The 25,230-nt window shown below is 44.2% G+C and overlaps 3 protein-coding genes across 3 annotated transcripts; all 3 read right to left on the reverse strand.

Annotated features, from left to right (window-relative positions):
• Positions 1-293: 293 nt before the first annotated feature.
• On the reverse strand, positions 294-19,665 carry LOC149974462 (uncharacterized). The gene is made up of 6 exons (XM_090211975.1): positions 18,981-19,665; positions 18,705-18,831; positions 17,839-18,393; positions 17,130-17,582; positions 10,024-10,055; positions 294-416 (listed from the first exon to the last, which is right to left on the reverse strand). The coding sequence occupies exons 1-6, from the start codon at positions 19,140-19,142 to the stop codon at positions 294-296; spliced, it is 1,452 nt and encodes a 483-aa protein (XP_090068101.1). The 5' UTR covers positions 19,143-19,665.
• Positions 19,183-20,672, reverse strand: LOC149974463 (uncharacterized). Its single transcript, XM_090211976.1, has 3 exons — positions 20,085-20,672; positions 19,815-19,941; positions 19,183-19,481 (listed from the first exon to the last, which is right to left on the reverse strand). The coding sequence occupies exons 1-3, from the start codon at positions 20,670-20,672 to the stop codon at positions 19,183-19,185; spliced, it is 1,014 nt and encodes a 337-aa protein (XP_090068102.1).
• Positions 20,673-20,763: 91 nt separating this feature from the next.
• Positions 20,764-22,406, reverse strand: LOC149974464 (uncharacterized). The gene is made up of 2 exons (XM_090213207.1): positions 21,515-22,406; positions 20,764-21,382 (listed from the first exon to the last, which is right to left on the reverse strand). Exons 1-2 carry the CDS (start codon positions 22,265-22,267, stop codon positions 21,281-21,283), a joined length of 855 nt encoding a protein of 284 aa, XP_090069333.1. The 5' UTR covers positions 22,268-22,406; the 3' UTR covers positions 20,764-21,280.
• Positions 22,407-25,230: the final 2,824 nt, after the last annotated feature.

Here is a 25,230-nt window from a genome sequence, read left to right on the forward strand (position 1 = left end):
GAGAGGTATCCCTCGAGTCGCAACAAAATGTAATATAACGTTGTGGATAAAGTTCAGAATGATACAATTCTACACCACCTGCCCTGAATGACGGGTCGCCACTGTAGCTAACAAACATACTGTGCAGATAATCTTCAAATTCATTGTTTTACACAATATTTTATCATAACACTGGCTGACCACTGGCTTACCAACTCCCTTACCAAAATGGCTGACTTTTTATACTGTCATATGAAGGTTCATTCTAGTATTCTGATTCCTAATTATATGGTACATAGTACAAGTAGCTGTACTCACCGCTCCAGGGACTTGTTCTTAACAAGCCAGTTGCTCATGTCATCCACGGTGGTGTGGTGAGGGACATGACTCTGGAGGCCTTGACTCTGGAGCACCAAAAACTGCTTCATCAGCTTCTTCTGCAAGACAAATCATGTTGTCAAAAAGACAACCTTGAGTTTGCTTTAGCCGGTCTGAATTGACCCGGTGGGCGGGGTTTGTACTAGGGATGTGCCAGCAGCATACCACCATGCATCCCACTGCTGGCTTCAATCTGAAACTAAGCATGGTTGGTCCTGGATGGGAGACCAGATGCTGCTGGAAGTGGTGTTGGAGGGCCAGTAGAAGGGACTCTTTCCAATTCCCCAGTGTAGTGATTGGGGACATTACCCTGTGTAGGGTGCCGGCTTTCACATGGGGCGTTAAACAGATGTCCTGACTGGTCACTAAAGATCTCTTGGCACTTATTGTAAGAGTAGGGGTATGAACTCCAATGTCATGACTAAATTCCAAATCTGGCCCTCATACCATCATGGCCACCTAATTATCCCCAGCTTCCAATTGGCAGATTCATCCCCTTCCTCTCCCCTGTAACTATTCCCCAGGTCATTGCTGTAATTGAGAATGTGTTCTCAGTCAACTTACCTGGTAAAATACATGTGCATCTTTCCTTTTCAAGGTAATTTGATATGTAGTGTCTTGATACAGGAATCAGTAAGTTTTCATTTTAAGCCGTTTGTTTAGGAGAACAAATCGATGCACTGACATTAGTTGAATAAACACATACATTTTCCTTTTGAAATAAAAATGTGCTGTTGTTGATGGAGCTCATGAGCTGGACCTCACTGAGCTGGATCTGTCTGAGCTGACTTCTCTCTCTCTCTCTCTCTGTGTGTGTGTGTGTGTGTGTGTGTGTGTGTGTGTGTGTGTGTGTAAAATATAGTCGTTGCATAAGTATTCACCCCCTTGTTTAGGCAAGACTAAATTAGTTCTGGAGTAAAATGTGGCTTAACAAATCACATAAATTACATGGACGGTGTGAAAAAATAGGGCAAGACCTTGGAACTAAAGTTCTATCTGACATTTTGGGTCAAAAATGAGTAATTCACATAGAGATTCCCTTTAGTTGGTCCTTTTCATGTGAGATATGTCCGATTTTTCTTGAACTCCATTTACATTGAAATAAAATTGTATAATCTGAACGTTTTGTCTGAGCAAACATCTGTTAACGTAGAGCTATTAGGTTCTGTCTGCAATCCAATTACACAATACTGAGTTGTCAGTAAAAAATAATTGTCTGTAAGGTGATATACAGGGCATTTGGAAAGTATTTAGACCCCTTGACTTTTTTCACATGTTGTTACGTTACAGCCTTATTCTAAAATGGTTTAAATTACATCTTTTCCTCATCAATCTACACACGATACCCTATAATGACAAAGCAAAAACAGGTTTTCAGACAAGTTTGCAAATGTATTAAAGGTAAAAAACAGTAATACCTTGTTTACATAAGTATTCAGACCCTTTGCTATGAGACTCAAAATTGAGCTCAGGTGCATCCTGTTTCCATTGATCACCCTTGAGATGAGTCCATCTGTTATAAATTCAAATTATTGTAAATTATTATTATTAAATTAAGACCATCCTGTTTCTATTGATCATGCTTGAGTAGTTTCTACAACTTGATCGGAGTCCACCTGTGGTAAATTCAATTGATTGAACATGATTTAGAAAGGCACACACCTGTGTATATAAGGTCCCACAGTTGACAGTTCATGTCAGAGCAAAAACCAAGCCGTGAGGTAGAAGGAATTGTCCGTAGAGCTTTGAGACAGGATTGTGTTGAGCATTGAAGGTCCCCAAGAAGACAGTGGCCTCCATCATTCTTAAATGGAAGAAGTTTGGAACTACCAAGACTATTTCTAGAGCTGGCCACCCAGCCAAACTGAGCAATCGGGGGAGAAGGGCCTTGGTCAGGGAGGTGACCAAGAACCCAATGGTCAATATGAAGGAACTCCAGAGTTCCTCTGTGGAGATGGGAGAACCTTCCAGAAGGACAACCATCTCTGCAGCACTCCACCAATCAGGCCTTTATGGTAGTGGCTAGATGGAAGCCACTCCTCAGTAAAAGGCACATGACAGCCCGCTTGGATTTTTCCAAAAGCTTTCTCTGATCATGAGAAACAAGATTCTCTGGTCTGATGAAACCAAGAAAGAACTCTTCGGCCTGAATGCCAAGCGTCACATCTGGAGGAAACTTGTCACCATTCCTGATGCATGGTGGTGAAAGCATCATGCTGTGGGGATGTTTTTCAGGGTCAGGGGCTGGGAGACTAGGATTGAGGGAAAGATGAATGGAGCAAAGTACAGAGTGATCCTTGATGAAAATCTGCTCCAGAGCGCTCAGGACCTCAGACTGGGGCAAAGGTTCACCTTCCAACAGGACAACCACCCTAAGCACACAGCCAAGATAACGCAGGAGTGGCTTTGGGACAAGTCTCTGAATGTTCTTGAGTGGCCCAGCCAGAGCCCGGACTTGAACCTGACCGAACATCTTTAGAGAGACCTGAAAATAGCTGTGCAGCGACGCTCCCATCCAACCTGACAGAGCTTGAGAGGATCTGCAGAGAAGAATGGGAGAAACTCCCCAGATACAAGTGTGCCAAGCTTGTAGCGTAAAATCCAAGAAGACTCAAGGCTGTAATCTCCGCCAAAGGTGCTTCAACAAAGTACCGAGTAAAGCGTCTGAATACTTACGTAAATGTGATATTTCTGTTTTATATTTTTATATATTTGCAAAAATGTCTAAATGTTGTTAATTTGTCGTTTTGGGGTATTGTGTGTAGATTGAAGAGGGGAATTTTTTTTACATCCATTTTTGAATAAGGCTGTAACAAAATGTGGAATAGGTCAACGGGTCTGAATACTATCCAAATGCACTGTATTTATTCAGTCATGTAGAGGAAGACATCAATAAACAATTCTGAGATCTTGATACTTGAATAATACCCATTATCTCAAAACCTTACATTTTGCATTTACTTAGATTTTTTTCACAACTTTTTCAGAAGAATGGCCATAACGTAGCCACCCCCCACCCTTAAAAAAACAGATTTACAAATGGCTTAGGGTTTTGATTCTCAGCACTTTAGGTACCTTTAAGGTGAGGACCTTACTGGGTTATGAAAGAAGAATGAACTACAAAACAGTTCTGAGATCTGCGATGTGAACACTTTGAGGCTCAATATCTCAGAAACTTATAGTCCCAAGGTCTGAACGGGATGACATGATTTTTAATGACTACCCTTTCTTCTGTCCCCTGTACATACAACATCTGTAAGGTCCCTCAGTCAAGTATAGAATTTCAAGCACAGATTCAACTACAAAGACAAGGGAGGTTTTCAAAAGCCTCGTAAAGTAGGGCAGTGCTTGGTAGATGGGTAACAATAACAATTAGACATTGAATATCTCTTTAAGCACGGTCAAGTTAATAATTATGTCGTCCTATTTGACCTAAATGCAGCCCATGTTTGGTCCAAATCCAACACTTCACATCACGAAGTAACTGCCTCCTTATGTTCAAGCATCGTGGTGGCTGCATCATGATATGGGTAGGCTTGACATCGACAAAGATTGGGGAGTTTATCAGGATAAAAAGAAATGGGACGTAGCTAAGCACAGGCAAAATCCTAGAGGAAAACCTGCTTTGCACCAGACACTGGGAGATGAATTCACCTTTCAGCAGGACAACAACCTAAAACACAAGGCCAAATATACACTGGAGTTGCTTACCAAGAAGACAGTGAATGTTCCCGAGTGGCTTGGTTACAGTTTTAACTTAAATCTGTTTGAAAATCTATGGCAAGACTTGAAAATGGCTGTCTATCCATGGTCCCCATCACGTCCTAGACAGACCATTATGAATTAAAACAGTAATAATAATGGGCAAATATTGCACAGTCCAGGTGTGCAAAGCTCTTCCAATCAAAAATCAAATCAAATGTTATTTGTCACATGCGCCGAATACAACAGGTGTAGTAGACCTCTCAGTGAATTGCTTACTTACAAGGCCTTAACCAACAATGCAGTTTTATGAAAAAAAAAGTGTTAAAAAAGTATTTCCTAAAATTAACTGAAGAAAAATATCAAATAACTAAGGAGCAACAATAAAATAACAGTAGCAGGCTATATACAGGGGGTACCGGTACAGAGTCTATGTGCGGGGCTACAGAGTCAATGTGTGTTAGTTGAGGTAATTGAGGTAATATGTACGTGTAGGTAGAGGTAAAGTGACTATGCATGGATAATAAACGAGTAGCAGCAGTGAGAGTAGCGGCAGTGTAAAAATTGTGTGTGTGTGGGGGGGGGGGGGGGGGGGGGACAATACAAATAGTCTGGTTATTCACTTGATTTGCTGTTCAGTAGTCTTATGGTTTGTGGGTAGAAGCTGTTAAGTAGCCTACAGTACCAGTCACAAGTTTGGACACACCTACTCATTCCAGTTTTTTCCTTTATTATTTACTATTTTCTGTAGAATAATAGTGAAGACATCAAAACTGAAATAACTCATATGGAATCAGTGGTGAAAAGTACTGAAGATAATATACTTTAAGTAGTTTTGGGGGGAATCTGTACTTTACTATTTACATTTTTGACTACTTTTACTTCACTACACACTATGATGTACGTTTTACTCCATCCATTTTCCCTGACACCCAAAAGTTCTAGTTACAATTGGAATGCTTACCAGTACAGGAAAAATGTCCAATTCACACACTTATCAAGATAATGTCCCTGGTCATTCCTACTGCCTCTGATCTGGTGGACTCACTGAATATAAATGCTTCCTTTCTAAATGATGTCTGAGTGTTGGAGTGTGCCCATGGCTGTTAAAAAAAGTAATAAAAAAGGAGTCTGGTTTGCCAAATATAAGGAATTTGATGTATAGCATTTACTTTCACTTTGTACATTTACTCAAGTATGACATTTGAATACTTTTTCCACCTCTTTATGGAATCATGTAGTAACCAAAAAGGTGTTAAACAAATCAAAACATATTTTATATTTGAGATTTTTTAAAGTAGCCACCCTTTTTGCCTTGATGAAAGCTTGGCACACTCATGGCATTCTCTCAACCAGCTTCCTGAGGTCACCTGGAATGCATTTCAATTAACAGGTGTGCCTTGTTAAATGTGCACTTGTGGAATTTCTTTCCTTCTTAATGTGTTTGAGCCAATCAGGTGACATTGTCTGTAATTGATTTAGAATTCAGGGCACACTTAACCCGCATGGCTACCACAGCATTTTACAGCGATGCCATCTGGTTTGCGCTTATTGGGACTATCATTTGTTTTTTAACAGGACAATGACCCAAAACACAACTCCAGGCTGTGTAAGGGCAATTTGACCAAGGAGAGTGATGGAGTGCTGCATCAGATGACCTGGCATTCACAATCACCCGACCTCAACCCAATTGAGTTGGTTTGGGATGAGTTGGACCGCAGAGTGAAGGAAAAGCAGCCAACAAGTGCTCAGCATATGTGGGAACTCTTTCAAGACTGTTGGAAAATCTGGTTGAGAGAATGCCAAGAGTGTGCACAGCTGTCATCAAGGCAAAGGGTCCCTACTTTGAAGAATCTCAAATAAAAAAAAATATTTTGATTTGTTTAATAATTGTTTGGTTACTAGATGATCCCATATGTGTTATTTCATAGTTTTGATGTCTTCACTGTTATTATACAATGTAGAAAATAGTAAAAATAAAGAAATACTCTGGAATGAGTAGGTGTGTTCACACTTTTGAGTGGTACTGTATATACAGGCTATATATACAGTATATACTGTAAATATCTGAAACAGGATTCAATTTGAATAGAATGCATGGAGAGAGACTGCTTGTGCGTGCTCTGATTTATAGCAACGATATTAGAGTGATAGGCCGTTTTAAAACACTGCGGCTGCAATTAAAAAATATAGTGATCCCAGAAAGCCAGATTGAGATGTGTAAATTAGACATACATTTAGTCCTTATGTTACCCTAACCTTCTGGCCCACAGCCCTGTGTGCTATCAAAATTCCCATGTTGCTATTTAATGCTTACAGGATGATTAACAATTTATAAACCTCATATTGTCTGTCCAAGAAGTTAGGGTAAACGGTAGACATGTTATCTGTTATCCACTTAGTTTTAGTTAATATTTTGGGTATATGGGAGGGTCACTATATTTTAAAGTAGGGTTTTAGGTCAAATATATTTTGCTGAAGGGAGGGCCATCCATTTTCATTTCAGAATGGTTCGATTTTCTCCATGTAAGTCTTATCATAAATAACGTTCACTCACTACAACATTCACATTTACTCCACTGTAACATACACTTTCGATATGGTGTAAGTGTTTTCTGAAATGAAAATGATTTAATTTTACCTGCTCATTGTAGTAGTTTTTGTCCCAGCACCGCTCTACAGTCTGCCGGTATTCAGCACTCGGACTGAACATCTTGAGAACAGAAAAACATACCAGGACTTTCTACAAGGACATAATTGAACGATTAAAACTCAAATAAGATATATCATAGGATTTACCTGAGCAGATGTAGAAAGGGCACGCGGGATTTTATTGCTAAAATCCATGAATTATTTGAGGAAATGATAGATGGACTTTTGACAATAACTCAAAATAAAGATGAGTAATCGTAGCTAATTCGCAAAGGTGTTTGTGCTTGGGTTGGCGCAAACTAATGTTTTTAGCTAACATTCTGACATTCTGGAGAAATCAAACATTCCATCTCCATAGAAATTGATTGTGAACATACTGTTATGGAGTGTGCGTATTGTTGCGTAATACTGTAGGCTACAGGTTCGATAATTGTCACACACTGTGTGTGACAGGTGATGCGCTGCGCTCTCGTTCCTCACTCGTAAAAGCTAATGCAAAAATGCATGATGTCGATTATCAAATAACGAAAACATCAACGTAGGAATAATTGTCAGCAAAATGATTTGTTTGATTTGATTGACTCCTGCGTAATTAAATATACAAACATGTATTTATTATCAAACATCAATGACAATGGCAATGGTTAGCCTTTAAGTTAAATACAATCTACATGTATTTACCATTGCAAATAGCCTACATCTATAATCTATTTGCAAATAACAATAATGTATACGATTGTTACAATAATTGAATACACTGATGCACCGAACCACAACAGTGTTTTGTGAAATAGGCCTCCACGTATTTCAGGAGAATGTTGGCAATTATATTTTAGCATTTTTTCGACTATGGCTCAAAATCTGTGTATTGGACTCAAGTGACACAAGGGACATTTTGTTCATTATTATGATTATAAGTATAAACATATCAAAGGAATTTCTGTAGCAAACTGGGGCCATTTTCTCAGCTGAGCTGCTTCAGCTCTTCTTGCCAGGTGATTTAACAGTCCTATTGTGAAGACAGAGATGACCATAGAGCACTGATATATGCTACATAGCTGTAGAGTGCATTGTAAACTTGAAACCCACCTCAGTGCAAGCCAGGCACTGTGTGTGTGTGTGTGTGTGTGTGTGTGTGTGTGTGTGTGTGTGTGTGTGTGTGTGTGTGTGTGTGTGTATGTGTGTGTGTGTGTGTATCAAAGAGTAGAAGTGGGAAACCTGGATGGAGAGCATTGGCGGAAGCTGTAGATCCGCGCCTGCGTGGGTCTCGGGGGGTGTTGTGTTGTTGAAATGTGTGGGAATCTGACTGGAGTTTAAATACAGCACAGCAACACTCTCGACGGATGTACTGCACGGTGCTGTAGTCGTTGTGTCTCAACGTTTTCCTACTAGTTCTTCCCATGGTCTTGCTCCCAGTCTCACCACAGCCCCCACCCATCATGTTGGGAGAGGCAAGGCCATCATAATCATCTGGAAGTGAAATGAAGCAGATCCCTGCTGCAAAGTAAACTGTAAAGCTTTATTTGGTTTCCCTAATCTATCTAGTCCAACAGTGACCCCTGTTTATTACACATAGAGATTTTGCAATCAAAGAAAGAGAGATTATTGGATATGGCCCTATCTTTCTGACTACTGGTTTAATAGCATATACATAATGACCATTGTTCTTGTCAATACTGTACTGTGGTCATGCTTGTTATATATTTATATATATATTCAATGTAGTATTGTTTTGTAGTATATGTTAATGACTAAGAACATATATACCAAGACACAAGGTCATCAGAATTACTGTAACATACATGACTCCAGATATTAGACAAGACTGCCTTCTGCTGGAAAACGGAACAAATACAGTTATTAAACTAGGAAACTCAGGCTAACAGACGTTCAACACATGTTGATGCATAAATAATATGTAATTTACAGTTTTTTACAATCGCTAGGACCCATTTCTCAATACTTAGGTCATTTTTTCAAAACTCTTCACACAGTGAGCATAACTAACTTTCAGCTTGGCACAGCAGTTAATTTCACATTCAAAACACTGCATACATGTCTCATGTGATTCCAAAATACAAGAATTTGTGTATACACCATCTACCGATACAGATACAGTAGCAATGCTAGTAAACCCTGTCATGTGCATTTGGCCACAGGTTCTCATCCACGTCACATCTTATGTCATCTTGGGCAATACACCTAGGAAATAATCTTTTTTCATGCCTAGTCCATCCCTGGCAATCTTCTGCAGATATGTCCAGGCATCCAGCCTTCATTGCGTCCAGGAGGGACAATTGATCATGTGGATGGTGGTCATAAACCTTCCACCTACATAAGGAAAATAATTCCTCTATGGGGTTGAGGAACGGAGAGTAAGGAAGGAGGAAAATTGACATCAACCTGGGATGGGCTGCAAACCACTCTGTGACTGCAGGAGTGGTGAAACGCCACATTTTCCCATACAATTACAAACATTTTCGCCTCACTGTGACCCTCTCCTCACCTGGCACAACCCTTCCATAGAGGTCATCCAGGAATGAAATGAGACGCTCTGTGTTGTATGTCCCAATTAGAGGTTTGTGTAACAGCCATCCATCAGAGGATATTGCTGCACACATTGTGATATTGGCACCCCACTGGCCCGGGACATCCACTGAGGCTCTTTTCCCAATCACATTCCTTCCTCGCCACCGTGTTTTGGCCAAGTTGAAACCAGCCTCATCCACAAAGATGAATATGTGGGGTGTTTGCCTGGCTTCAATCTCCATGACTCTCTAAAATAAATCCACAAGACAACATAAGAGTTAGGCTAATACGGTAGTTTACATTATACCTTAAAACATGCCATTGTGTGCCTCTGCCCTGTTTGGTTTTGTTCAAAACCAGTACTATATTTTATAGTCATCTTACCTGGACTTATTGGTTCCTGAGTTGCTTGACTCATTCAGAGTTCCTCTCAAAGGGGACAGTGCGCAACTTTTCATCCTGACTTGATGTTGTTTCAGGACTCTAGAAATAGTTGTAATGCTTACATTGTCTGCCAACACTCTGTCCCGAATCTCTGTGAGTTATGCCATTGTTTCTGATGACCATATCAACGATTGCAGTGAGCTTTGCTCAATATACTTCTGTAATGTGCAGTTCAGTCAGATGCCCTTGCAGAATGCACATCTTACCTGTTGTTATGCCGGAAATTTCTCAGAATACATTGTCTGCCAACACTCTGTCCCGAATCTCTGTGAGTTATGCCATTGTTTCTGATGACCATATCAACGATTGCAGTTTCCTGCACAGCAGTGAAAATCCTACCTCTCCCGCCTTTAGGAGGTAACCGTTGGGTCCTAAGCAGAAATACAAAAACAATTACACACAAGGTTTGGAGGCTTTGCTCAATATACTTCTGTAATGTGCAGTTCAGTCAGATGCCCTTGCAGAATGCACATCTTACCTGTTGTTATGCCGGAAATTTCTCAGAATAGATGCCACTGTTGAGTGTTGCAGATTTTGCTGCACTCTCAGACCAGCCTCTCTCATTGATAGATCATAATATATTACATGATCAATTATAGTAGCCCTAATCTCATCTGAGACTACAGCTCTTGATCTTCCTCTCGGTCTTCTTCCACCACTCATATGTACTCCTCTCCCTCTCCCAGCCACTCTTCTTCCTCTGTCAGCCACTTCTCTATCTCTGGCTGGGTCCATGTTTACATTACAGTACAGCATTATTCCTAAAATGTCCCCTTTTGTATAGATGGTAATGAAATTGAAAGACTAACACCTGGGTAGGTGTTCATCTACAATGGGAATCAGCTGTGGTTGGTCTAATTGTTTTGATAGTATTTCATTTTTTAGATTTGGAAAATATTTCAATTCGCTATTACTGTAGAAATGTAGCAAATTTATGTCTTACTCAATTTTGTGTAATTTTAGGTTTTGAATTTAAGTTTAACAGTTTTGAAAAGAGTATGTAAATATGTGCAAATTGGCCTGTAGGTACATAGAGTTTTGGTGGTTTGTTACGGTTTTCTTCGGGTGAAGTAGAGTTGGACCAAAATGCAGCGTGGTAATTTATATTCATCTTTAATAATGAAAAAACGAACAATACAAAAACGTAACACGAAAACCTAACAGCCTATTTTTTTTTTTTTTTATAAAAATAATTTATTATCATCAATACCATTCATTCTTTACAACTTATAATTTCCATACAAACTCAAATAGTGGTATTTTAATTTAAACAAAACAAAAACCCCAAACAAAACCTCAGGGCAGCATCTTCCCTCCCCGTCATCCTACAAACTACCTTTCCCTATCTCCCCGTCCCTAATCTATCCCCTTACAAATCTAAATGACACCCAGCCCTAAACCCCCCTTCCACCTCTCCCGGGCAGCATGCTGCCCCCACTTCCTCTCCTCCCTCTTCATCCTCCCCCTCAAATCTCCTTCCACCCTCCTCACTATCCCTTCCACCCCCCAATCTCTCCCTGTCTTCACCATGTTCTGCCTGGCTTCCCACAGCCCCCGTTTAAAGAGACTCATGAGAAGCCAGAGCAGAAACCTGTCCCTATCCGTCCCTCTCGCTCTCCCTACACCTCTCTCTAACCTGGCCCACGTCAATACAAAATCCCCCCTTACCAAACCTAACAACACCCGTGCCCTAGCCCATACTACTCCGGCAAAGGCACAGTCCCAAAAGACATGGCACACAGTCTCCTCCCTGCCACAAGAAGATCTTGGACAGGTGGGGGATTGCACCAAACTATACCGGTACATGATGGAACGTACCGGCAAGCACTTATGGAGGCTCAACCAATTCAGGTCCTTGAGCCTGTTGTCCAGACCCCGCGCCTGCACTCCCTCCCAGACCACTTCCGAGATGCCCACTACAGGCGCCGGACTCCCTGCCTTTCTGACCTCCTCGTACAGGTGCCTGTGATCTAAACCTACTCTGGCAACTTCAACCTCAGGGTGCTCACGCAGCCACTTGGCCGCATGACCAAAGTGCCCTGGCAGCTGTTCCGCCCGAGGACCCGTGTTAGACCACACCATTACGCTTCTCGCCTGATACGAGAAGAACACCCGCAGGAGGTAACCGGACGGGTGTATCACTGGATGAGCAAGCTCCGTTAACAAGAAAGAAACAAAAATTGCGTCCAGCTTGAGGGGGAAATGTGGTACCCCCCTACCTCCCTCCCCGATGGGACAAAGCATGCGTGCCCTGGCGACCCACTCGCACCTGCCACTCCACATGAACTGACACACAAGCCTCACTAGAGGCCTCCTCAGACTAGCCGGCAATGGGTAGATGTACGCCAAATACAAAAGAGACGGCAACACATCCACCTTTAGAACCAGGACTTTGCCCATAAAAGACAAATACCTAGCCTTCCACATTGCTAGCTTCCTCTGTACCACTGCGATACGCATGTTCCAGTTTAGCGTCGCTGAGCCGGAGGTCTCAAAATGGACCCCGAGAATCCTCAGGGCCCCCTCACAGAGAGATAACCCCCCGGGCACATCCGTTCTACCGCGCCATCTTCCGAAAAACTTGACGGAAGACTTTGCATGGTTCAGAACTGCTCCCGACGCTCGGGTGAAATCCCCAAAGATGGCAAGGGATCTTGTCAGGCACGAGTCCTTGCACAGCAGCAAGGAAGTGTCGTCGGCGTACTGCGTCATCTTAACACGCAGCCCACCACTTCCAGGGATCAACAAGCCTTCCACCCCTGTGTCTGCCCTAATGGCAGCCCCCAGAGGCTCCATGTACAGAACGAAGAGGAGAGCCGAGAGTGGGCACCCCTGCCTGACCCCAGACGAGAGGTCAAAAACGTCACCCAAGTAACTATTTACACTAACTCGGCACCCCGCTCCGACATATAATGTACGAATCCATCCTATGAACTTCTCCCCAAATCCTAATCGACCTAACACTCTGAATAAAAATGATCTATTCACGCGATCAAAGGCTTTCGCCTGATCTAGCGCTGCTACCATTAAAGGCAGTCCTCTATCTTCAACCCAAGCGATGGAGTCCCTGATTAACTGTAGGTTCCATCTAATAGAGCGGCCCTCTACCCCGCACGTCTGATCCTCATGGACGACGTAGGGAAGGGCTGTGCGCAACCGGTCTGCTAAAACCTTTGCAAGTAGCTTGTAATCTACACACAGCATGGTCAACGGCCGCCAGTTGCCAAGGTCTGTTACTTCCCCCTTTTTATATAAAAGTGACAGCACACCAACAGCCATTGATCCCCCCGGGACCCCCGTCTCAAGGATGGCCTTCAAGACTTCGAGGACCACTGGTCCAAGTATACCCCAAAACTTGAGATAAAACTCAGCCGGCAGCCCATCTATCCCAGGCACCTTCCCTTTTCCCATCCTCCTAAGAGCGCTCTCAACCTCTTCTAGTGAAATCTGGGCCTCCATCACTTCTCTAATGTCCTCCGGCAACCGCCTGGACAAGTGTTCTAAAAACACATAACCCTAACCCTACATCTATTTCCCTTTCCTTAAATAAACCTTGGAAATAATCAGTTGTCACCCTGACCATATCCTCTGGTTCTCTAACTATACTACCATTTTCTTCCCTAACGCCATTCATTACCTTCCTACTCTGTCTGGCCCTAACCGACTTAAAGAACATAGCAGAACAAGTCTCATTGTGTTCTAGAAAGCCACTATGCGCACGCTCCAGGAAAGCCAGGAAAGCTCGAGCCTTCCGCTCCTGCAACTCCCTGAGCTGCGCCTTTAGGGTTGCGGATCTCTCCCAGTCAAACGACCCGCCGAGGTTGCCTGCCTCGTACTCGAGTTCAATTAACCTTTGGATACGATCCACCTCCCTCCTCTCCTCCCTTTTTTTCCTCTTGCAATACCCTATTATAAAAGCCCTAATCCTCACCTTAACTAATTCCCACCACTCTAACACCCCCTCGCACATGGACCGGAGACCCTCAAGCCTCCAAAAGAAACCATAAAACCCATCAACAAAAGCCTGCTCCTCCAGCACATCCCGATCTAGCTTCCAGTACCCCCTACCAAAGAGGCAGACTGGCGACCCCACCTGCAGGAGCACCCCGTCATGATCCGAAAAGAAAACAGGCAACAGCCGCCCAGACAACTTACCCAAAGACCTGGGTACAAAAATATAGTCAAGCCTCCGCTCAACCCCCCTGGAGTTGCGCCATGTAGGACCGTCCATTTTCGGAGTAGTGTGCAGACCACCATCTACCAGACCATGGCAAGTCATTAGCCTGGCAATGGCGCCTGCACTGCTATCCCCCCCTCTTCCTAAATCTGTATTAAAATCCCCCCCTATCACTAATTTCCTATTTGTGACACACAGGGGCGTCAGACAGTCCACCATCTCCCTCCTGTCTGCCACCACCTGTGGTCCATACACCACCACTAATCTAAAATTACAATCCCTTATCGTGACATCCACCCCTATAACCCTCCCCTGCATTACCACAAAAGAATCCTCCACTTTAACCTCCCTGTGCCCACACAAAATCCCTACCCCCGATGAGTGCACCCCCCCCAACACCCCAAACCGACTCCCCCTTGTCCCACTCCCTCTTAAACCTATTAACATCCCCTCCATCCCTCAGGTGAACCTCCTGTAAAAAATAAAAATCAAACCCCACACCCTCCAAATAACTAAAAACTGCCCTCCTCTTAACACAATCCCTTAAACCCCTTACATTTAAACTAACAAAAGTAAAATCAGACCCCATGAAAGAATAAAATAAAAACATGTAATACACTCAAATTCTAAACCCAGACAGAAAAAAACAAAAACAGGAGACTCACCCGATGCTCCCCTGCTCCATATCTACCGGTGATAACACCATCTGTACTCCCAAAATCCCCCCCTCTTCCTCCATCTCACCAACCCAGGATGCAGGAATAGTGTTTGGCTCCGGGGTGCCCTGCACCCTGGGTCTACCCCCACAATCCTCCCCCTCCCCAGTGCTGCAGCTGGATTGGAAAAAATTTGGTGAGGCTGAGTCCCCAAACAAAAAACTCCCCACCTCCTCCTGTACCCAGTCCTGAGTCCTGTTAGGTGTGTCCCCACCCAACAGATATTGAGAGCCTGTGGAAACCAGCAGCAACCCAGAGGTTTCTCCCACCCCCATCACTCTCTTGGCCATCCCCTCCCTCTCACTGTCGGCCAATCGCTCCCTCCTCTTCATTCTCTTCTGGTGATGGTGATGACGGCAGTGGAGAGATACCACCACCCCCCCCCCCCCCCCCCCCGCCAGCTCCTCCACCATACCCCTCATCTCTTCCACCAGGGCACATTCCCCCCAGTCCACTTGCTCTTCCACCGTCTCCTTCTCCACCACTCCTCCATCGCTTTCTTCTCTCTCATGCTCCTCCACTCGGTTGCCGTCTTCCGCCGCTTTTCCTGGTTCTCCTACTCCCGTGCCTTCCGTTTCCTTCTCTCTTCCTTCCGCCGCTTCTTGCTCCTCCTCCTTCCTTGTGGCCTTCCCCTCTGGACCTGTACTCTGATCATGAGGCGTGCTTCCTTCCCCTCCTCTTCTTCCCCCATCCCCCGCCCCTACTCCCCCCCCAGCCGCAGACGACCACTGACGGGCCGGGCACCCCCGCCACAGGTGTGCTGACGAGCCACACCCATGGCACGTCTTAGGCTTGTCACAATCCCTCGCCTCATGATCCTCAGATGCACAAAATCTGCATTTTCTTGTACTGCATGAGGCGAATATGTGACCGTAGGCCATACAGCGTCTGCAAAATGGGGGCTGACGTGCATAAAACAACGTCCCCCTGTCAGCCCCTAGGGAGAACATAGCAGGAGGATGGAGGTAGCCACCATGTCCCTTTGGGTCCTCTCTGAGGAGGGCCTGGAAACCTCTCCTCCCATTCCAAAACCCAAGGGAGTCTTTGAGGTGCCTTGCTGAGGAGACGTTATCCATATATCTCCCCAGAAAAGCCCTCACCTCTTCGTCCTTAACGTAAGGGTTGTAAATGTTGACAGTTACAACCCTAAAATTATTCTTCGCCAGGCTTGTTATTTCGTAGTGGCACATCGGCCTCTCACCTCCCACTGCTCTTGCCCTTCTCAGGATATCATCGTGTTTTGCCTCTGTATATAGTGCCACGTCGTATGCTCCCTCCAACGAGTTGCCTTGGAAACAAAACACGTCCTTCACCGTCAGCTTTAGAATCCCCATCAATATTATCCTTCCAAAAGATTCCCGTCCTAAAGGCTCCATCTCCTTTTCCTTCCAAGCAAACCTAATCGTGTTAGCCAGCCCAATCCCAGGGACCGACCGTGTTGATGTATTTAGCACCATCTCCGCAAGGAGAATGGCGCTCGTTCTCTTCTCTTCCAAAACAAGTGAAAAGAAAAAAACAAATGACTGAGCCTATCTGGTGCAGCAAACACAGAGACAGGAACAATCACCCACGAAACACTCAAAGAATATGGCTGCCTAAATATGGTTCCCAATCAGAGACAACGATAAACACCTGGCTCTGATTGAGAACCACTCCAGACAGCAATAGACTTTGCTAGAGAACCCCACTAAACCACAATCCCAATACCTACGAAAACCAAGACAAAACACACCACATAAATAAACCCATGTCACACCCTGGCCTGACCAAAATAATGAAGAAAACACAAAATATAAAGACCAGGGCGTGACATGGTGGTTGTGTCTGAGTGAGAAAAGAGTTAATGAAAATTTAAATATGTAGTCATTGAATGCATTTTGTGCCAAAGCAATGAAAAATGATCCATAGTTTAGCCCACATAGACTGCTGTTATGCTCACTGTATGAAGAATTTTGAAAAAGTGACCTAAGTATTGAGAAATGGGTTCAAGCGATTGTAAAAAAACTGTACGTTTGTGATGAAATGTGAAACTGTAAATAGTTTTTTTTTAAAACAATACAAATCGATTGCTACTGTAAATAGTAAAAATAGTCATTGAATGAAGACATAATAAAATATTTAATGAGGAAAAATTATAGAGAAATATTTAACATGCAAAACTCATGTTAAACAACATCTGGTGTGTGTGTGTGTGTGTGTGTGTGTGTGTGTGTGTGTGTGTGTGTGTGTGTGCATGCGTATACATGTGTGTGCGCGCCCGTGTGTTTGTGTGTGAGCTGAAGTCATCCTCTGAAAAGCTGGTCAGGTTCACACCATCAAATCAACTTCGTTTATGCAGCAGAAAAGTCGACAGAAGAATCTCATAACTCTGCTTTTCTTTAGTTCAATGACCACAACATCTTCTGGAAATGAGAAGGAGAAGATCAATCACAATAGCTTAAATTAGTTACAAATTAGTTAGTTACAAAACTGTCATGTTAAAATAAAACAATAGCTAATACCTTATATTACAGAGGGAAATGATAACCTGTCAAAGTGTTAATGTAACTCACCTGACTGGAATTCAACTGGTTCATCCGTAACCTTAAGGTAGACTAGATTAGTGGCCAGGGGTGTTGTGATGTTGTCCACCTTAACTGGGGCATCAACCAGGGGTGTTGTGATGTTGTCCACCTTAACTGGGGCATCAACCAGGGGTGTTGTGATGTTGTCCACCTTAACCGGGGCATCAACCAGGGGTGTTGTGATGTTTTCCACCTTAACCGGGGCATCAACCAGGGGTGTTGTGATGCTGTCCACCTTAACTGGGGCATCAACCAGGGGTGTTGTGATGTTGTCCACCTTAACCGGGGCATCAACCAGGGGTGTTGTGATGTTTTCCACCTTAACCGGGGCATCAACCAGGGGTGTTGTGATGCTGTCCACCTTAACTGGGGCATCAACCAGGGTTGTTGGTGTGTTGTCCAACACTTTGTCATGGATAGTGGTCACTGGCTTTTTGATGTCTGGCAGTGACAGGGGTTGAAGCAACTCCAACACCTTGACAGGGTTAGGGACAAATTCGTTGGCGATTGCCAGGTTCAGGTCCACAGGCTGAATGCAAAAATATGAAATATTTAAGACAGTTATTATTTAACATAACATTTGCAACATTGCAGATGTACTATTTTTTATTTTTTATTCTACCAATATTGACAACAATACATTTTTGGATCAGAGACAACTGAATGAGTGGACTTTAATAAGATAAACACTTAAAACCATCGCTTACTCGATTGCTCCCTGAATCTTCAGCCTCATCGACGTCTGCTGCTGAGAGGAACATCTTGGGGTACAATTTCTTTGCAAACAAGTTGGCCACCACTAAACATCTCTCCTCTTCACATGTGAAGGCTTCAATCCCCAGGCACTGGGATGATGGGCACCTCTTCATGTACTCCCAGTAGAAGGTGTAAGCCCAGTACTTCTTACTGTCAGAGTCGGTACACTTCTCCAATTCCTCATCAACGATGTTGCAGAATCTGACAGTGATGCTTTGAAACAGCGTGCAGATACGATCAGTGATAGTCAGGAACTCTGACTCAAGGTCCTCTGATGCAGGAGGGAGCCTCTTCAAGAAAAACAGGACCATTTGTTTCAGGATGACTATCGTGCCAAAGCCCTGCATGGCATTAGCGGCAAAGCTTGGCGACGAGGTGCAGGTTGCAAGGGCAAATATTGGGGGTGGAATGCAGGGTGCTGGGGAAAATTCTGTTGGTGGGGTGCAGTGTGCCTGGGTAAAGCCTGGTGGTGGGGTGCAGTGTGCCGTGGCAAAGCCTGTTGGTGGCGGACAAAGTGAAGATCAGTCTATTGTTGGGTTTTTTACATACATGTTTAGTGATTGACTAGGAATGCCTTGGAGATCGACCACTCGATTGCGATCGGCCGGTATGTGACCACTGCTTTAATGTGTGTAATTTACTGCATTTATACTTGGGATATCGCTTTTCAACAGGAAAAGTTCAACAATCTCTGGAGGACGTCTTTAACTTAATTACCAAACTGTCTAGTTACAGAACTTGAGCCAGTAAGTAACATTACAGTGAAAAATGATCACCTGTCAAAGTGATTGTGACAGTGTAACTCACCTGACTGAAGAACAAGTGTTTCATCCAAAACCTCAAGGTTGACTGGATTAGTGGTCAGGGTTGTTGTGATGTCTACCACTTTATCAGGGTTAGGGGTCTCTAGGATTGCCAGGTTCAAGTCCACAGACTGAAAGCAACAAGAACACAATATTTAACAGAACATTTTCTGCATTTCATATCTCCTTTTTCACAACATTGACATTTATTTGTTTTTTTATGAGAGATAATTTAATGAGTGGACTTTCATAAAGATTAACACGGGAAATTATCGCTTACTCCGTTGCTGCCTGAATCTTCAGCCTCGTCGAAGTTTGCTGTTGAGGGGAGCATCTTGGGGCACATCTTCTTTGCAAACATTTTGGCCACCACTAAACATCTCTCCTCATCACATGTGAAGGCTTCAATCCCCAGGCACTGGGATGATGGGTACCTCTTCATGTACTCCCAGTAGAAGGTGTAAGCCCAGTACTTCTTACTGTCAGAGTCGATACACTTCTCCAGCGATGTTGCGGAATCTGGCAGTGATGCTTTGAAACAGCGTGCAGATACGATCGGTGATAGTCAGGAACTCTGACTCAAGGTCCTCTGACGAAGGAGGGAGCCTCTCCAAGAATAGCAGGACCATTTGTTTCAGGATGACTTTGGTGCCAAAGCCCTGCATGGCATTAGCGGCAAAGCTTGGGGACGAGGTGCAGGTTGCCAGGGCAAAGCCTGGGGGTGGAATGCAGGGTGCTGGGGAAAAGCCTGGTGGTGGGGTGCAGTGTGCCGTGGCAAAGCCTGTTGGTGGCGAACAAAGTGAAGATCAGTCTTAAATAAAAACTTTAAGGCTTTATTGTTGGGTTGTTTACATACATGTTTGGTGATTGACTAGGAATGCCTTGGAGATCGACCAGTCGATTGCGATTGGCCGGTTGGTGACCACTGCTTTAGTGTGTGTAATTTACTGGATTTATACTTGGGATATCGCTTTTCAACAGGAAAAGTTCAACATTCTCTGGAGGACGTCTTTAACTTAATTACCAAACTGTCTAGTTATTAAACTTGAGCCAGTAAGTTACATTACAGTGAAAAATGATCACCTGTCAAAGTGATTGTGACAGTGTAACTCACCTGACTGAAGAACAAGTGTTTCATCCAAAACCTGAAGGTTGACTGGATTAGTGGTCAGGGTTGTTGTGATGTCTACCACTTTATCAGGGTTAGGGGTCTCTGGGATTGCCCGGATCAAGTCCACAGACTGAAAGCAACAAGAACACAATATTTAACAAAACATGTGTTACATTTCATATCTCCTCTTTACCAACATGTATTTGTATTTTTATCAGAGAAAATTGAATGAGTGGACTTTCATAAGGATAAACACTTGTGATCGTTGCTTACCCCACTGCTCCCTACTTCATCCAAATAGAAGTCTTCCACTGAGAGGAGCATCTCTAGCTGGAGATTGTTCAGCAATATTCTGCCGATTATGTTGGTCACCACTAAAAATCTATCCTCATCAAATGAGAAGGCTTCAATCCCCTGGGGTGATGGGTACATCTTCATGTACTCGCAGTAGAAAGTGTCAGCCCAGATGCTCTTACTATAAGAGTCGATACACTTCTCCAGCTCCTTGTTGACGATGTTGTTGGATCTGGCAGTGATGCTCTGAATTAGAGTGCAGATATGATCCGCGATAGTGAGTGGTGGGTGGCATGACGCCTGGGGAAAGCCTGGTGGTGGGGGACAGGATGCCTGGGAAAATCCTGGTGGTGGGGGGCACAATGCAAGGGCAAAGCCTTGTGGTGGCTGGCAGGATGCCTGGGCAAAGCCTGGTGGTGGGGGGCAGGATAGAGGGGCACAGCCTGGTGGTGGGGGGCAGGATAGATGGGCAAACCCTGGTGGTGGGGGGCATGATGTCGGGGCAAAGCCTGGTGGTGGGGCGCATGATGTCGGGGCAAAGCCTGGTGGTGGGGGGCAGGATGCCATGGCAAAGCCTGGTGGTGGGGGGCAGCATAGAGGGGCAAAGCCTGGTGGTGGGGGGCAGCATAGAAGGGCAAAGGCTGGTGGTGGGGGACAGGATAGAGGGGCAAAGCCTGGTGGTGGGGGGCAGGATAGAGGGGCAAAGCCTGGTGGTGGGGGGCAGGATAGAGGGGCAAAGCCTGGTGGTGGGGGGCAGGATAGAGGGGCAAAGCCTGGTGGTGGGGGGCAGGATAGAAGGGCAAAGCCTGGTGGTGGAGGGCAGGAGAGAAGGGCAAAGTCTGATGGTGGGGGGCATGATAGAGAGGCAAAGCCTCGTGGTGCGGGGCATGATAGAGGGGCAAAGCCTGGCGGTGGGGGACATGATGCCGGGGCAAATCCCAGTGGTGGGGTGCAGGATGCAGTGGCAATTCCTGGGGGTAATATGCATGGTGCCGGGGCAAAGCCTGCAGGTGGAATACAGGGTGCTGAGTATTTTACCACAACATTCCCTTGAAATTAGAAGGAGAAAATCATTCTCATACAAACACAACTTATTACGAAACTGTCTAGTTTCAAAACATTAGCTAATAAGTTATATTACAGTAGGACAAGGACACCTGTCAAAGTGATCCGTGTCAATTTAATTCACCTGACTGGAGGTCAACTGGAGTCGTGGTCATGGTTGTTGTAATGTTGTCCACTTTGACGGGGTTAGTGATTAGGGGTGCTGTTACAGACTGAAAGCAACAAGGACATCATATTTAACTTAATATTTGCGACATTGCAAATCTTTTTTACCAACAACAACAACAAAAATGCTTTGTATGAGTGGACTTTCATAAAGATAAACACTTGTAATCATTGCTCACCTCACTGCTCCCTGAAGCTGGTGTCCCTTCATCCACGTCCTTCAGCTTTACCAGCTCCTCGACCACATGGTGAACCATGTGCCTCGTTAGCATGGTGGCCCTGGCAGATGTTGCAAACTTTAGTACCAGCTCTGTGCCAGTATAGTGGTGAAGATAAGTATGGATGTTTGTCACCATCTCAAGGATCTGGTACCAGCCAATGTGCCAGTTGGCCTTGCCCCTTTTCTTTGTGACTTTGACCCCACACAGTGACAGCTGGTGGATTATGTCGTTTATGAGGGGCCAGTAATGAAGGTTGATGTCTTCCTCTATGTGGCCTTCGAAGACTACATAAACTATCATACCAATGATGTTCCTCAGGAGCTCCGAGGAGATTACCAGCTGGTCAGGGCACTTTGGACGAACCTCGCTCGCCTTGGGCTCTGATATCCAGCTGCGGATAGAGCTTAATGGAATGTAGTCAGCAGGAGCTTCAAACAGCCTCTGGACTTTGGTGCTCACAGCTTCAATGATGGTGCTGATCAAGGTGGAACTTTGAGTGAAAAGAGCTCTCCTAAGGTCCTCAGGGCTGCTTAGGCACTGGATCTTACGGTTGAGTGAGTGGACCATCCTGACACCAGTGGAACGGGAGTAGTAGACTTGAGCGACAGGAGGAGCCTTCAGAACTCTAGAGAGGTTCTCCACTACTGCCAGCACTATGGTGACACTCATGTCGCTCAGGGCCATGGAGGACCGGTCACAGGGGCTTTCCATCTGGCAGGACCAGAGGGCCTGGAGCAGCCTGGACACGATGTCCACCACCACCTTAGAGGGACAGCACAGCTCGGAGTACGGCTGGAAGGCCAGGCTCTGGGAAATGCTCTTTAGAGCTCTTACAACTTCATCGCAGACCTCAGGGTTTCTAAAATATACAAGCCAGATAGAGACAAGAGGAAACACTTTTATGCAGATTGAAACGCATCCTCTGTAAGGAATGTGCTACACACAGTAAATGAAGTGTGATTGATATCGGCCCCTGCACTCGTCATTTCATTTAGCATCAGTGGATGGATAGAATAATACATAAACCAAACACCTGTAACATAAAGAGTGAATGTGACTCACAGGTAGGAGAGATCAGCAGTGAAGTCAAGTGAGTTAATGGCCTGACTAAGGTCGGTGGCCAACTCAGTAAAAGCCTCATGTTCAACGTCCCTCATTCTGAGTTGAGTGTTCACCTCCCAGGTCTGTCACAGGAAACAGGGGGTGCCATTAATGCCCATAGCAGTGAGGGGAAAATATTGATATCAATGTACCATGAGCCAATGCTAAATAAGGACATTGTTTATTAGAAAGGATAACTCACTAACTGTATATTATCTCCACTTAACTTATACTGTAGACATCTTTCTAATCTCTTACCAGGTGACTTATGTCATTCCCTTCCTCTGCTTCCTTTCTGAACCTTAAAATCAAATACAGAGCAACTGAACATTCCTGCCTTTTTTTTATCCTTCCTCTACTTTCACATTGATTTCCCATTGAGCCTATGACAGTGATTCAGTGGCGTAGCCAGACATTTGTTGATGGGTGGGCCTGCAGACATTTGGGTGGGCCAGAAACTTCCTGCTATTGTACACATTTTGCCATGAGGCTGAGAGAAAATGTTGCATTTTTAAAACTAACCGAAGCTACAATATAGATATGTTGACTGATAAAGGCACTGAATTATGAGCTGTCTAATTTTCTAAATGAACAAATGAAATAGGTAGTGGCATGGTGCCACTATATATGCCTCAATGCAGCCATATTTGTGGCTTATTGGGAGTGTGGCTTTCAGTTAGTTATTTTTGGCAACCCTTCCCGTATGAGTGAATGTCATTCCAGATCATGTGTTCTGTTATATTTCACCAAATTTGTGCACTGATTGCTATGAACTCTATCTGATGGTGTTTGTATGTTTAGGTAAAAAATAAAAAAACATGGCATTGAGGTCCTATAAAATTAGAGGGGCTCTGTCATAAACCCTCAAAGTTACAGAATGGGAGGAAAATAAATAAGAAATGGAGTGAACTGCAGTACAGCAGCCTGGCCTTAAATACTAGACGGAACAGAGTAAATTTTAATCTGTGATACTCAAATGAGTATGACATGTATTTTACCTTTATTTAACTAGGCAAGTCAGTTAAGAACAAATTCTGATTTTCAATGACGGCCAAGGAACAGTGGGTTAACTGCCTGTTCAGGGATAGAACGACAGATTTGTACCTTGTCAGCTCGGGGATATGAACTTGCAACCTTTCGGTTACTAGTCCAACACTCTAACCACTAGGTTACCCTGCTGCCCCAAAGATGATATGTTACGTTGTATAAAAGAAATAAGGGTTTTTAAGCCAAAAACAAAATGAGGGAGGTTGGTTGGGGAAGACCCAAAGGTTGTGTGTTTGAATCACAACATGGACAACTTCATAATTTTAGCTAATTAGCAACTTTGCAACTACTTAGAACTTTGTAGCAATTTTGCAACTACTTAGCATGTAACCCCTAACCCCTAACCATAACCCCTAACCCCTAGCCTAGCTAACGTTAGCCACCTAGCTGACGTTAGCTGTTCCATCCACTGTGTAGCCTGCTGCTAGAATGGACAGAGAGGTATCCCTCGAGTCGCAACAAAATGTAATATAACGTTGTGGATAAAGTTCAGAATGATACAATTCAACCCCGCCTGCCCTGAATGACGGGTCGCCACTGTAGCTAACAAACATACTGTGCAGATAATGTTCACATTCATTGTTTTACACAATATTTTATCATAGCACTGGCTGACCACTGGCTTACCAACTCCCTTACCAAAATGGCTGACTTTTTATACTGTCATATGAAGGTTCATGTTCATTCTAGTATTCTGATTCCTAATTATATGGTACATAGTACAAGTAGCTGTACTCACCGCTCCAGGGACTTGTTCTTAACAAGCCAGTTGCTCATGTCCTCCACGGATATGAGTGTGGTGAGTACGCATGGTGTGGTGAGGGACATGACTCTGGAGGCCTTGACTCTGGAGCACCAAAAACTGCTTCATCAGCTTCTTCTGCAAGACAAATCATGTTGTCAAAAAGACAACCTTGAGTTTGCTTTAGCCGGTCTGAATTGACAGGTGGGCGGGGTTTGTACTAGGGATGTGCCAGCAGCATACCACCATGCATCCCACTGCTGGCTTCAATCTGAAACTAAGCAGGGTTGGTCCTGGATGGGAGACCAGATGCTGCTGGAAGTGGTGTTGGAGGGCCAGTAGAAGGGACTCTTTCCAATTCCCCAGTGTAGTGATTGGGGACATTACCCTGTGTAGGGTGCCGGCTTTCACATGGGGCGTTAAACAGGTGTCCTGACTGGTCACTAAAGATCTCTTGGCACTTATTGTAAGAGTAGGGGTATGAACTCCAATGTCATGACTAAATTCCAAATCTGGCCCTCATACCATCATGGCCACCTAATTATCCCCAGCTTCCAATTGGCAGATTCATCCCCTTCCTCTCCCCTGTAACTATTCCCCAGGTCATTGCTGTAATTGAGAATGTGTTCTCAGTCAACTTACCTGGTAAAATACATGTGCATCTTTCCTTTTCAAGGTAATTTGATATGTAGTGTCTTGATACAGGAATCAGTAAGTTTTCATTTTAAGCCGTTTGTTTAGGAGAACAAATCGATGCACTGACATTAGTTGAAAAAACACAAAC

Source organism: Oncorhynchus mykiss, chromosome 20, assembly GCF_057628025.1.
Source record: "Oncorhynchus mykiss isolate SJ-2025 chromosome 20, ASM5762802v1, whole genome shotgun sequence".
In the NCBI taxonomy this organism is placed as follows: domain Eukaryota; kingdom Metazoa; phylum Chordata; class Actinopteri; order Salmoniformes; family Salmonidae; genus Oncorhynchus; species Oncorhynchus mykiss.

Excerpts from the sequence above, each read along its gene's own strand:
- LOC149974462 (XM_090211975.1), bottom strand. The coding sequence starts at position 19,142 with ATGAAGAGGTACCCATCATCCCAGTGCCTGGGGATTGAAGCCTTCACA. Across the intron at positions 18,832-18,980 it reads AAGATTCAGGCAGCAACGGA|TCTGTGGACTTGAACCTGGC; the intron begins GTAAGCGATAAT and ends TGTTGCTTTCAG. Across the intron at positions 17,583-17,838 it reads GAGCAATCGAGTAAGCGATG|ACATCAAAAAGCCAGTGACC; the intron begins GTTTTAAGTGTT and ends TGTCACTGCCAG.
- LOC149974463 (XM_090211976.1), bottom strand. The coding sequence starts at position 20,672 with ATGGCATCCTGCCCCCCACCACCAGGCTTTGCCCCGACATCATGCGCC. Across the intron at positions 19,942-20,084 it reads ATGAAGTAGGGAGCAGTGGG|TCTGTGGACTTGATCCGGGC; the intron begins GTAAGCAACGAT and ends TGTTGCTTTCAG. Across the intron at positions 19,482-19,814 it reads AACACTTGTTCTTCAGTCAG|GCTTTGCCACGGCACACTGC; the intron begins GTGAGTTACACT and ends CGCCACCAACAG.
- LOC149974464 (XM_090213207.1), bottom strand. The coding sequence starts at position 22,267 with ATGGAAAGCCCCTGTGACCGGTCCTCCATGGCCCTGAGCGACATGAGT. Across the intron at positions 21,383-21,514 it reads CAGCTTCAGGGAGCAGTGAG|TCTGTAACAGCACCCCTAAT; the intron begins GTGAGCAATGAT and ends TGTTGCTTTCAG.